The 13,110-nt window shown below is 43.6% G+C and overlaps 1 protein-coding gene across 1 annotated transcript; it reads right to left on the reverse strand.

Annotated features, from left to right (window-relative positions):
- Window positions 1-1,126: 1,126 nt before the first annotated feature.
- LOC306704634 (DNA topoisomerase I, mitochondrial-like) lies at window positions 1,127-12,422 on the reverse strand. The gene is made up of 3 exons (XM_079171063.1): window positions 12,103-12,422; window positions 3,095-3,216; window positions 1,127-1,315 (listed from the first exon to the last, which is right to left on the reverse strand). The coding sequence occupies exons 1-3, from the start codon at window positions 12,254-12,256 to the stop codon at window positions 1,310-1,312; spliced, it is 282 nt and encodes a 93-aa protein (XP_079027189.1). The 5' UTR covers window positions 12,257-12,422; the 3' UTR covers window positions 1,127-1,309.
- Window positions 12,423-13,110: the final 688 nt, after the last annotated feature.

Here is a 13,110-nt window from a genome sequence, read left to right on the forward strand (position 1 = left end):
TTTCAAACACAAGTGAATGTAGTATGTGACTAAATATTTATAAGCCTCATTCTGTATGGGTATAACATTTATACATGTATTATATTATAATATATAGAATATATATTAAAACTCTAGGCGGAAGCGATTTTAATACTTTCTGTGCTTATCTACTCTACACGGACACCGAAAGCCTGGATTTCCTGATGGCTTAGAGCGACCATCATCCTCCTGCCTTAAAGACGATTAGATCTGTACATTCTTGTGTTATGCAGAAAACAAAACCAAAAAAAAAAAAAAGGGACTTTGTTTGCATGAATTTATTACCTTCATAATATTTGAACACATGTTTTTTTGCCTGCTTGACAGTTCCTCCAAAATGTCCTGTTTATATCTGCACTACAATACAATTAGAATAACAATAGCATCAACAGATGCCACACTGAACAGAGCTTTGGCCACATGGCAATGTTTATACACAAATTCTTCAAAAGTCTAGTAATATTAAAGTGCATGTCACTGATACAACAGCATAATACAAATGCAGGTCGTATCAATGTGTAACATGATTGTACTAATCATTCTGCCTGTTCCCTTGAATGAAAATTGGACAGAAATACTGGACAGTACCCTCCATCAGAACCATAACAACAAACCTTCATATATAAATGCTCCAGATAGACTCAATGGCTCTATGAGGAGTGAACACTGAACCGCATGTTTCGGAGAAATCCCTTCTTTCTTGTTGGCACTTCAGGTAAAACTATGGCTTTTTTTAATATATATATATATATATATATATATATATATATATTTTTATACTTGTGACAAAGTGGGTGAGAACACACCATTTGTCCCCATATTACATTCATCCATAAATCTAACCATGCTTGTCAATTGTTTGTTTATCATACCCACCATGTGTTCCAGAGGCTAAAGGGGAAGGCACCCAACCATTGCCTCTATTTATACACTGGATGATGTCATTCGTGATGTCATTGGGTCAGACCAAGTATGGGGGGGGGGGGGGGGGGGGGGGGGGGGGGGGGGCCTCCTACCACTTCAGAAGCCACTCCGGTCAGGCTTCACCACAAAACTATATGGCAACAACAACATTTGAACAGTCTTCATTCAGCTTAAAGCAGGGCTGCTGAGTCAGAATGACACTGGAGGCTGGTTTCCATGATGGCCGGAGGTCTGGGAGGCACCTACCATCGCCCACTGACGCTGGCTATGTCTGCGTGAAACTGACGGGAGAGGCGGCCGCTCGCTCCCCCTTCCAGGAAAGAGGACCTGATGGGTGGCTCAAATAGTTTCCTCTGGTTCTTGTTTAGTTCTGTGTTGAAACAAAAGCGCCACAGAACATCAACAGAAGCAAAAGGTGATTCAGCTCCTTCTAGTGTTGCTTTGGGAGGCAAGGTAAATCTCAGTCAAGAAATAGACGAGAAAAGAGAAAGTAGACGCCACAGGCAAAAAACATTGTTTTTCATGCGCTGGGTCATTTTGAGATTTGGGGTTATTTTGCTTCCATAACATGTCTTCTTTCAGACTAGTACTCTAATTAACTGTTAAGTCAAAATAAGAGTAAAATGTACGCAACTAACGATTATTTTAATAATCGATTAATCTGTCGATTATTTGTTCGATTAATCGATGAATCGGATAAAAAAACAAAAAAGCATTCATTTCCAACCCTTTATTCAAGAACAGAGCTGACTTCACAGTGCAAAAGATCTTCAGAAAGTGCACAAACAGGTTGCTCAAACATCCCTGAGCTGTTAAAGTAATAATTAAAAAAAATAAATGGACTAATATCAGGAGTGGGGTTCAGCGGGTTACCCACGCCTCTCGGTGAAGGGTAGACACACGCTGATCCACTCAGTGTGGCGCGCGTGCAGCCCCGGACATCTAAGGGCATCACAGACCTGTTATTGCTCAATCTCATGTGGCTGAACGCCACTTGTCCCTCTAAGAAGCTGGACGCCGACCGCACGGGGCCGCGTAACTAGTTAGCATGCCGGAGTCTCGTTCGTTATCGGAATTAACCAGACTAATCGCTCCACCGACTAAGAATGGCCATCACCACCACCCACAGAATGGAGAAAGAGCTATCAATCTGTCAATCCTTGCCGTGTCCGGGCCGGGTGAGGTTTCCCCGGCCGTCCCTCTTAATCATGGCCCCAGTTCAGAGAAAAACCCACAAAATAGAACCTGTAGCCACACTGGTCATAAAAGAGTCCACGCTTCTTACTGATTCTCTCTCATGGAATACCGGGAAAACTAGAAGACACAAAACAGCTTCATGTACAAACAACAAAGAAACAAATACTCTGTCTCTCATCACCTACAAGTATGACAGTACTTTAATGAGTTAACTGAATAAACTTTACCATGTTCGCCTGGTAGACCAGCTGTAGAATAACAGACGGGGAAGAAACAGTTCGCTGTTTTCACCGCCATTTTTCATCTTTCTGAGCTCCGCTTAACTTCCGGTTTAATGGTCAGCCACAGACCATTGACAAAGCCAAAAACTATCAGCAAGAGCAATCAACCCTCAGTCATCACCTTCTGCAAAGGTAAGCAACTATAAACATGACATGGTCCACAGGGCGAGACTGTATGAGGGCCGTTACCACCAGTTGACTGAAGAGGTCAGAAGAACATTTCTTGAAAAAGCGACTCGATGACAAAACATAATCGGGAGTTTAGTCTTTACTGCACTTGTTTCTCTCCTCTCCCCTGATCGCTTCAACACACTCCTTGTGCCCTGAGCAGAGACACGACGCTCTCGTGCTCCCAATATTAACTTCTCTGATTCAATAATGTTGAGCTGAAAAAAGACAAGCGTGCAGGCTGAGATTCAACCGTGGTGTTGTTAACCCTGTCGGGAGAACCAAGCAACAGCAGAAGAGCTATACCAAAGGAAAAGTAATAACTAACTAGCTGCTAATCTAATTCATGCATTGTGTAATGCCATTTTTTGGATGATCATTTCTTATCATTTTTATCTTACATTAATATTGTCAGTAGGAGAATTTCAATATCGCCCAAACCTATTAAGGGGTGCTTTTTTTTGCAAAACTGGCAATATATCCAAGACTCTTTCTGGCTTTACCTTCCTCCAGTCTTTGAAGTAGTTCTCCCGGAACACCTTCTTGGTGGTGTACTCGTGGTCCAACATCTGGGCAAAGAACAACGCCACCTCTTCAGCTGCCAGGCTCAGCTTCACCTTCTTACCTGCACACAGACAAACAAGCTCACGTTCAACACAACACGGGGTTCTTCATTTACAAGTTACAAAAGAAACTCAAAACACGCATATTAGGAAGCTCCGATGTAAATCCCACATGCTACAGTATAACAGCCACGTCCTCTGGAGTCCTGTCAGACTAATGCATGGATGTATAGTGGTGGCTCAGAGACAAGGACAAAATATCTATATGCAGCCCCACTACTAAGAGTGAGCTACAAACAAGTACATGCAAGCACAGGAATGAATAGATCAGACCAACTCCCTGTAGCACACTGTTGTGTCTTCACTGCTTAACAAAGCAAAAGCAATCACAGTCATCAATCAGCGTTTGACCCGATACACCTTCAGCATCCTCAAGATCCAATGTTCCAACACAATGTTTGTGTGTGCCTGTGCACCTTCATCCATAGTTCTGCCCACTTCAAAGACCTCGTTTCATTCGCAACTTGCCCACTGCTCCTCTAAAGATCGATCACGTTTGAGAATCTACAAAATTCCAGGATGATGTCAAAGCAGTTTCTTTTAATGTTACAGGATCATTTCATTTCATTTTCTAATTTGTACAAAAGGGCAAAGGTCTTTTGACTAGTCGGGGACACCAATGCAATTTAACACTTCAGACATTTTCCTTAACTGTAAACACACCGGACGTGGCTTCAAGGCATTTTTAAGGTCAACTGTCCCGCTGGGGGACGACTGCTCTTTGACATAACTGAGCCGGGCCATCATATACATGATAATGGCTAAATATGGGTATAAAGCACACATTTTCAGACAGTGTGTCCCAGAAACCACACAAAAAGTGATGAAATTAGTCGAGTCAGGAATTGTTTTAGAGAACACTATAAATACGCGCTATAGCAGGGGTGGCCAACCCGCGGCTCCCGAGCCGCATGCGGCTCTTTGCCCGGTTTCATGCGGCTCTTACGTTCATATCGAAGTTTGTATTTGTGTTTTTTTAATGTGCGTGTTCGCTTCGCTTGAGTTAAATACGGTATTTTCGTCAAACGCGCATGTGCGGCCACAGATTACGTTCCTCGTCGACCCATTTAACGCCGAGACGGACTGTTTGAAAGCCCCGCTAGTCACAGATGAGGCTGCGGCTGAGTTAGAGATGATCGATCTTTGTGAGGAGGACCAACTCAAACCTGCTTTAAGGGACGGGACCATTGAGTTCTGGAAAAGTGTGCCAATGAAAAAATACCCCAATGTCAAACGGGCTGCGCTTAAGATACTGTCAATGTTTGGGTCAACATACGTCTGCGAGTCTGTTTTCTACCCTGAAACACGTGAAATCAAAGCATCGATCTGTTCTGACTGACACCCATGTGAAAGAATTGCTTCGAGTGGCAACAACGGAATACAAGCCAGATTTGAAGAGGATTGTTCAAGGCAAGGAATGCCAGAAGTCCCACTAAGTAACATGCATAGTAAAATAAAAACACTATTGTAAATTTGTAGCGTATCCCTCCGAATGATGGTTCGACACTTAACTGATGATTGTGTAATTTATTGATTAATCAAACAAACAACAAACAACTTAAGAGCTTGTGCCTCTTCGGGGGGGTACTCATCCCGTACCGTTAGTATCTATTTCCAACCGTCTTTCTCCCGTCCGTTACTCTCTGTCCCACCGTCTTTCTCTCCGTCCGTTACTCTCTGTCCGTTACTCTCTCTCCAACCGTCTTTCTCCCGTCCGTTACTCTCTGTCCCACCGTCTTTCTCTCCGTCCGTTACTCTCTGTCCGTTACTCTCTCTCCAACCGTCTTTCTCTCCGTCCGTTACTCTCTGTCCGTTACTCTCTCTCCCACCGTCTTTCTCTCCGTCCGTTACTCTCTGTCCGTTACTCTCTCTCCAACCGTCTTTCTCTCTGTCCGTTACTCTCTGTCCGTTACTCTCTGTCCGTTACTCTCTCTCCTTGCGCACACAAAACCACTTCCGTCTATTACTCTCAGAGCTGCTTTCAAAATAAAAGCATTTCGTTTTAAAAACAATAAAGACATAAACTCAGAAAAACAGGCAAAACATGCAACGAAAAACAACAGATTGCTTGCCACACATGAATTTGGTTATTTACAAAATTATTATATTTTTGTTTGTGGACTTGGTTGAACTGAGAGTTTGTCTGTGTGAGACAGTGCACACAATGTTCATTGTTGAAAATGACTGGCCTGTGGTCTTGTCAATTTCTGTCATTATCATGTTGGTGTGTGACATTTACAATAAATCTGGCTGAGCAAAGGTATGTGTGTGTGTGAGGAAGGGATAGGGTGATGTTCATGTGTGCCCATGTGTATGATGTGGCTCTTTGCAGTAACACAGTAAAAAATGTGGCTCTTGGTCTCTGACTGGTTGGCCACCCCTGCGCTATAGGAAACAGAAATTGTGTCACCAAAAGGTACAGAGAGGGAGAGAACCTCCTGCTGAAACATCTGTGGCCAGGGGGGACGACGACAACACGCGCTGTAAGACTTTCCTCAAACTTGCAGCCAAGATTTACTTTCTTTGCTTTTATTGTCAAATGAGAACAAAAATGAACTTTAAGGATTTCCTTGTAATTGAAACAATAACGGTGGCTGTACTGTTCTCTCTTTTTTTTTTTTTTTCTTCCTAAGTGTTAACATAGATAAACAGCCAGCCAAACTCCTTTTCAAGAGCCAGGAATGCGAGCGTGCCTGCTCCTTTATTGATTCCGTACATATTAATCAGGTTGACAACGTTGAATCAGAGTGAAACTAGAAAAGAAAATACAAAACATCTTAGTTGACTGCAATATGAATAACAGATGAATATAAACAGCCTTATGTTCACATTTACCTAACAAAGGTCACCATTCTTACTTATTCAACACACTAAGAACATAAAACACTTACAGACATTGCTTTCTGAGGAATTCAGGTGAAGGATTACTGTGGATTAAACATGGGATACCACACAGCTGCGACCATGTTCTCTGCAGTTTACAGCTCTCAACTTCCTACTTCCTGTTTCTCACTTCCTGCTTCATTACAGGTGTCAAAATAAAAGCGCCACATATTTATGCATGAAACAATGAAAACAGATTTAACAGTTAACTTATTCAGGGCAGAACACTCCCCGTCTGGCATTTACATATGCCACTTAAGGTTCAATTGTCCTTACTTGACTCCTGACTGTCCTTTGTCAGGAGCAAGACAACATCAGAGATGGGCCTTAAGAATGTCTTTACTTTGCCTTGTGACGTCGTCCTGACTTCGATTTTGCGGACCTTCCCATCACTGCTTGGGAGGGTTGAAGTGACCAGTCCCATTGGCCACTCATTGCGAGGTGATTGGCTCTGTTTCATTAGCACAATATCTCCAACCTGCAGATTCCGTGATGCTGTGTGCCACTTGCGCCTCGGCTGAAGGGTGTGGAGATATTCATTTCTCCATCGGGTCCAAAACTCGTTGGCTAGTGCTTGTACTTGTCTCCACTGACACTTGAAGAGATCTTTTTCCTCGAAACTGCCGGCTGGAGCGGTCAGACCTGGTTTTTGAGTTAGAAGCATAGCAGGGGTCAGCAGTACTGGTGAAGATGGATCAGACGAGACAGGGACTAGTGGTCTCGCATTGATGATGGCCGAAACCTCTGCCATCAATGTACAAAGCACTTCATGAGTCAGGGAAGTACGCTTGGTTTGCAGCAACAGGTAGTCGAGAATCCTCCGGGTGACACCAATCATACGTTCCCACACGCCACCCATGTGAGATGCGTGTGGGGGATTGAACTCCCATGTGCAACCATTCTCTTGAAGGTACTTTAGCACATTGGTTTGACTTGGAACTTCTCGTCCCATGCCCAGTTCAAAACTGGCTCCAACGAAGTTTGTACCTCTATCTGACCTCAGTTGCTTCGCTGGCCCTCTTACAGCAAAAAACCTTCGCAGGGCATTGATGCAACTGGATGAGTCCATGGACTCTATCACTTCCACATGCACAGCTCTGGTACTCATGCATGTAAAAAGGATAGCCCACCGTTTGCTCTGAGCTGCACCACCTCTGGTGCGTCTGGTGACCACATTCCAGGGTCCAAAAACATCCAGTCCCACGTACGTGAATGGTGGGGATGAGTTTAGACGTTCTGGGGGAAGGTCTGCCATCTTTTGGACCTCAAGCTTTCCTCTTAGTTTGCGGCAGGTGACGCAGTGATGAAGGACTGAACTGATCAGCCTCTTGCCAGCAACAATCCATAGGCCAGCAGCCCTGACTGCCCCTTCTGTGAATTGTCGGCCCTGATGTGCCACTTTTATGTGGTAGTGACTCACCAGTAGTTTTGTGACATGACTTTGTTTTGGGAGTATGATTGGATTTCTCACCTCAGAATCGATCGGTGCATGTCTCAGACGTCCTCCAATCCGCAAGAGACCATCACACATGAAAGGATCGAGATCCAGGATTGCACTTGATCTTGAGACTGCTCTGTTCTCTTGTAGTGCAACATACTCCTCTGGATAAGCCTCCCTTTGGACAGACTTGAGTATAACCAGCTTTGCTTTTGCCAACTCTTCTTGAGTACGTGGTTTGTTGCACTGATGCCATTTTTTGCATGCGTCTGTCAAGTCCGACTTGTGTGAACGAGTTTGATGGATCAAGAAGGAAACTGCTCTCAGTAAAGAGTCCCAAGTGGAGAAGCGTTGGAACCTTTCTGTGGTAAGTTTACCTTCGCTTATGTGAGTAGCAAGGGTGGTCAGTTGAGGTCTCACATCTACATCTGTTTCAGGATCCACCATCTCAAAAGACTCATCCGTATCAGGCGGAAGTGGTTTGTGAAGGAAGTCTGGTCCTGTAAACCACATTGTGTCGATGAGCTGTGATGCGGGCACAGACCTGGTGGCCAGATCAGCTGGATTTTGATCTGTTGGCACATGGTGCCACTGTTTAGGAGAAGTTGTCTGGCGTATACGGTGAACACGGTTGTTTGGAAGGCATGCTCTGGGTGACCTGAATGGCAGGGGAGCAACCCAGCTGTTTTGCTCATCTCTGTGAAACTCTTCCTGCATGGTTTTCAGGAATGTCTCATCTTCAAAAGACAAGGCAGGTTTGTTATCATTTTCTGTATTAATGAACACACCTGATCCAAGTTTGTCTTCAGCGGGTAGGCTCTGCTCCCCGCCGTAGCTTGGTTTTTCTTTGACACGGATGTGATTCTGACATGGTGTCAGAAAAGATGGACGTCCATTCTGCAGGACATTAGTTTTGAAGACAGCTACCGTGGGCTTGTGGACACTTTCAATGCAAGCTTCTCCTACTATCACCCACCCTAAATCCAAACGCTGGGCGAAGGGTGCGTCGTGGGGCCCGTTGATTTGTTGTCTGACCTTGTGAACACGAATAAGGTCTCTTCCCAATAACATGAGGATCTGTGCTTCAGAAGCGAGCTGGGGAATGTGCGGCGCCACAGATTTCAAGTGAGCATGGAAAAGAGCAACCTCTGGTGTGGGGATTTCTGATCTGTTGCTCATGATCTCGTTACATTCAATAAGTGGCGGTAAGTCAAAACACAGTTCTCCGTTCATATCCTCTACCTGGAAACCGACTGCTTTCCTTCCAACCATTTCAGTGGTACCAGCACAAGTTCTCATCAGGTACGGAGAAAGTCCACCTTGAATACCAAAAAGCTGGAAAAACTCAGATCTGGCCAGTGAACGATTGCTCTGGTCATCAATGATGGCATACATCTTGACTGAGTGCTCTCGTTGTCCTTGTGGAAAAACACGTACCAAACTTATCTTTGCGCAAGATCGTGCATGAAGACCTTCTCCGCAGACCTCGGTGCACTTTGACGTCACTTCTGGAGGGTCGCTGCTTCGCTGCTTGATGTCCGACTCTGCTGTAGGAGACATCACTGGTGAGAAAGTGGTTTCCGGATGCATAGCTGTGATGTGTCGGTTACTCTCACACTCATTGCATTTTAGCTCCACTGTGCATTCCCTGGCCATATGAGTTGTAGAGCAGCACCTGAAACATAGCCTGTGCTCCTTTAGTAACCTTTTGCGTTCTGCCAGTGGCTCCATTTTAAAGGCTCTACATTTTTCTAGGGGGTGAGACTTATTGTGAAGTGGGCAGTACTTGGCTGCATCGTAGCTGCCATTTTTAGTTGTATGAGCTCCATGCATTGAACTTGACTCTGCTGTAGTGGACACGTCGGTCTTATGGACAGATATAGCAGCCTTCATTCCATCTTGCCTGGTTATCGGTCTTTCACTGTGGTAATGAGTGCGGCTGTTCTCTGTTAAAACAAAGCTTGGATCGTTTCTGGCCTTGGCTTGTCTGTGTACAAAGTCAGCAAAGAAAGCGAATGGTGGAAAGCAAACACTATGGCGTTCTTTGTAGCTTGAACCAGCAGAAAGCCACTTTTCTTGTAGATTGGGGGGCAACTTTTCTACAATTGGTTTAATGCCACGGGGTGTGTCAAGGTAACTAAGACCAGGTAAGTAACCATCCTCTTTGGCAGAAAGGAGCTCCATGAGTAAATCGCTAAGTTCTCTTAGTTTGATATTTTCCTTCGATGTGAGACGAGGAAAGCTGTCTAGCCGCTTAAATAGTGCGTTCTCGATCACTTCAGGGGTTGCATAGCACTCTTGAAGTCTTGTCCAAGACAACTGAAGTGCGGCTTGTGGGTTGTTAACGTAAACAGCTCGAAGTCTCTTAATATGTTCAGAAGATTCTTTTCCAAGCCATTTTACCAACAGATCTAACTCTTCACTGGCTGTTAGCTCTAAGCCTTGAGTTGCATTGAAAAAGGAAGACTGCCATGCTCTGAAGCTCTCGGGGCGATCATCGAATTTACTGAGCCCTGTGGTTACTAACTCTCTGTGGGCCAGATATTTGGCAAAGTCTATCATGTTAGCAGCTGGAGTAATAACAGAGTCGTGCGTGTTGTTCTTAGGAAAATGGGCTGGATGACTCACGTGCCTGAATGAAGAGGAGTCCTGGCCCTGATTGATCATGTTGGAGGAGAGAGGGTGTGAGATGGGATGCTCTGGCAGGTGTCTCTGGTGTCCTGATGCTGACAAGTACTCGGTCCGCTGAGTGCGCCTTGGCATTGTGGGCGAGACGTTATGGTTGTATGCAGGATTTAATTCAGCCGCTTCCTGTTTCACTGATGGCGATGGCACTTTGATGTGGAAAGGAAGCGATGTATCAGGAGGAGATGTGGTAGGGTCGAAGTCCTCCTGAGCCTGATGTTGCAGATACGCCTCGGTTTGCTGTCGGATTGTCTCTGGTGAGATGCTGCTCCTAGCACTTTGCACATCCTCACATGCTCTACCTGCAGCAGCCTCTAAAACTTCTACCTCTGCATTTGCAACAGCAGCTGCTTTTTCAAGTTCCAGTGCTTCTAAGTCTGCTTCTAGTGTAGCTTTTTCCAAATCTAATTTGGCTCTTTGTTTTTTCAGTTCCAGCTCCTTTTGTGCAAATGCGACTCTGGTGCGTGCAGCTTCAGCTGTGGCTCTTGCTCTAGCAGCAGCGCTGGCCATTGAACTCTTAGAAGAAGATCTTGACACTGATGACCCTCTGTCATCCTTTTCTGAAGACTGGTCTTCCATAATTGATGCTAACGAATCCCTCTGATAGTCTGTCTTTTCACTGTACTGTTCTCTCTATGTGTTTTACTTCCTAAGTGTTAACATAGATAAACAGCCAGCCAAACTCCTTTTCAAGAGCCAGGAATGCGAGCGTGCCTGCTCCTTTATTGATTCCGTACATATTAATCAGGTTGACAACGTTGAATCAGAGTGAAACTAGAAAAGAAAATACAAAACATCTTAGTTGACTGCAATATGAATAACAGATGAATATAAACAGCCTTATGTTCACATTTACCTAACAAAGGTCACCATTCTTACTTATTCAACACACTAAGAACATAAAACACTTACAGACATTGCTTTCTGAGGAATTCAGGTGAAGGATTACTGTGGATTAAACATGGGATACCACACAGCTGCGACCATGTTCTCTGCAGTTTACAGCTCTCAACTTCCTACTTCCTGTTTCTCACTTCCTGCTTCATTACAGGTGTCAAAATAAAAGCGCCACATATTTATGCATGAAACAATGAAAACAGATTTAACAGTTAACTTATTCAGGGCAGAACAGTGGCAAAATGTGCAATATTCGCATCAAATAAGTTCTAGCAATAGCCCATAAAATAATGATTTGCTCATACGGAGGCCTATAAATAAATAAATATACCGTAGCCTATGCAAACAAATAAAATAAAGGACCTGGCTTTGTTTACCGAACACACACATGCACCCTCTACACAACAAACAGCGAGTGAGAAGAACTAATAATTAATGTTGACGCAGAGTAAATAATGTGGGATTATGATACATTTCATATGACATTTGGAGGGGATGCGTATATATATTTTAAAAAAATAACTTTGAAACATTAGGGTCAGTCTTATTTCACTTGTGTTCTAGAAGTGCACATGATCGTAAACTTAATTTAAGTTTATATTTTTGGTGCATTGAGCCGATATCCATCTTTTTGATTATTTGTCGTCACCATATCTTTATTTTTGGTATCACTACTTCTGCCTCTCCAATGTATTTACTGATAACATTTTTGTGTCATTTCAAAAGCTCTCCGCATGGATTTTTGTTTTTATAGCTTTCCGCTTTTATGCAGCGAAAGTTTTAACATGAAGAAAGCCAGAAAAGAAAAAGCACAGAAAACTTTAAAAGTGATGTTACTACGTTGTGCTTTTAATTTACTTTGAACGGTCTGAACAGCGCCTGAGCGGTACCAAGACTTTTTTTAAATTATAGTCATTAGAGAAAACATGTGTGAGAAACTCTTTCAACATTGTTCTAACTCATAAAACTTCCACGCTCAACTGACCGTCATAGTAGAAGTGAACGTTGTCTGGCAGAGGCTGGTACTCAGGAGGGAAGTACGGTCCATTGTGTTCCAGGAACTTCCATATCACCCCATCTTCATACTTCTCCTCCTCCCACCTGACAGAAAGCAAGATGGTGAGAAAATGAGGATGCATTTGAGAAAGTGGAGATTGCTGCTCTCTGGTTTCCCTTGTGTAGTTTATGTTTGATTGTGTGTGATTGTGTTTGATTGTGTGTGATTGTGTTTGATTGTGTGTGGGTAAAGGTCAAGGCCAGCTAAAGAAAAAAGGAGCAGCATTTCCAAACCATCTCCAGCGACTCTGCTCCTCCTCCTCCTTCTTTTTGATCTTTATTTTTTTCTGAGCTTCTTCTTCCTGCCCATGTCGCTTATTTTTCTTCTTTGAGCTGCAGGTACCCAAACGACAGACAGAGAACAGTTATAGCTAACACAATATGGAAATAAATAAAAGGGTGGAAGTTCATAAACTACCAAATTTAAATATTCATACACACAAATATTAACACGAGTTTCAGATGCCAAAACAACTGTGTTAACCATACTCTAATAATGTTAAGTATGCTCTCATTTCTGGCCAATCCGGGGCTAAAAGTGCTGACTTACGTAGGTGAAGCAGTGGAGCGTGAAGGCCCTTCCATGGCCTCATCCTTAATTCTTTTCCGTTTCAATCCTTTTTTCTTTGCAGCAAAGTCTCCATCCTCTGGCTCCGGTTTCACCGACTCTCTAGACCACAAAAACAAGTGGGGATATCTTCACATCATCTTTGCATTGTTGATGGTTGCTTCCCCCCAATCAGAAGTCTGCTTTGTAGTCTTTTGGAGGTACAATTATGTTCATATGTCGAAACACACAGCACATAGTAGACTGCAGCTTTGTCGTGAAGCTTAGAGTAAAGCAACAGTCACAAGAGTGAGCACTGGTTTTCATTTCAATTGCATTTTAAAAACATTATTTGACTCCATTTGAGATCCTTTTTTCTTTAATATTGCT

This window comes from Pholis gunnellus (genome assembly GCF_910591455.1).
Source record: "Pholis gunnellus genome assembly, chromosome: 13".
Taxonomy (NCBI): domain Eukaryota; kingdom Metazoa; phylum Chordata; class Actinopteri; order Perciformes; family Pholidae; genus Pholis; species Pholis gunnellus.

Excerpts from the sequence above, each read along its gene's own strand:
- LOC306704634 (XM_079171063.1), bottom strand. The coding sequence starts at position 12,256 with ATGCATCCTCATTTTCTCACCATCTTGCTTTCTGTCAGGTGGGAGGAG. Across the intron at positions 3,217-12,102 it reads CGTTCACTTCTACTATGACG|GTAAGAAGGTGAAGCTGAGC; the intron begins GTCAGTTGAGCG and ends GTCTGTGTGCAG.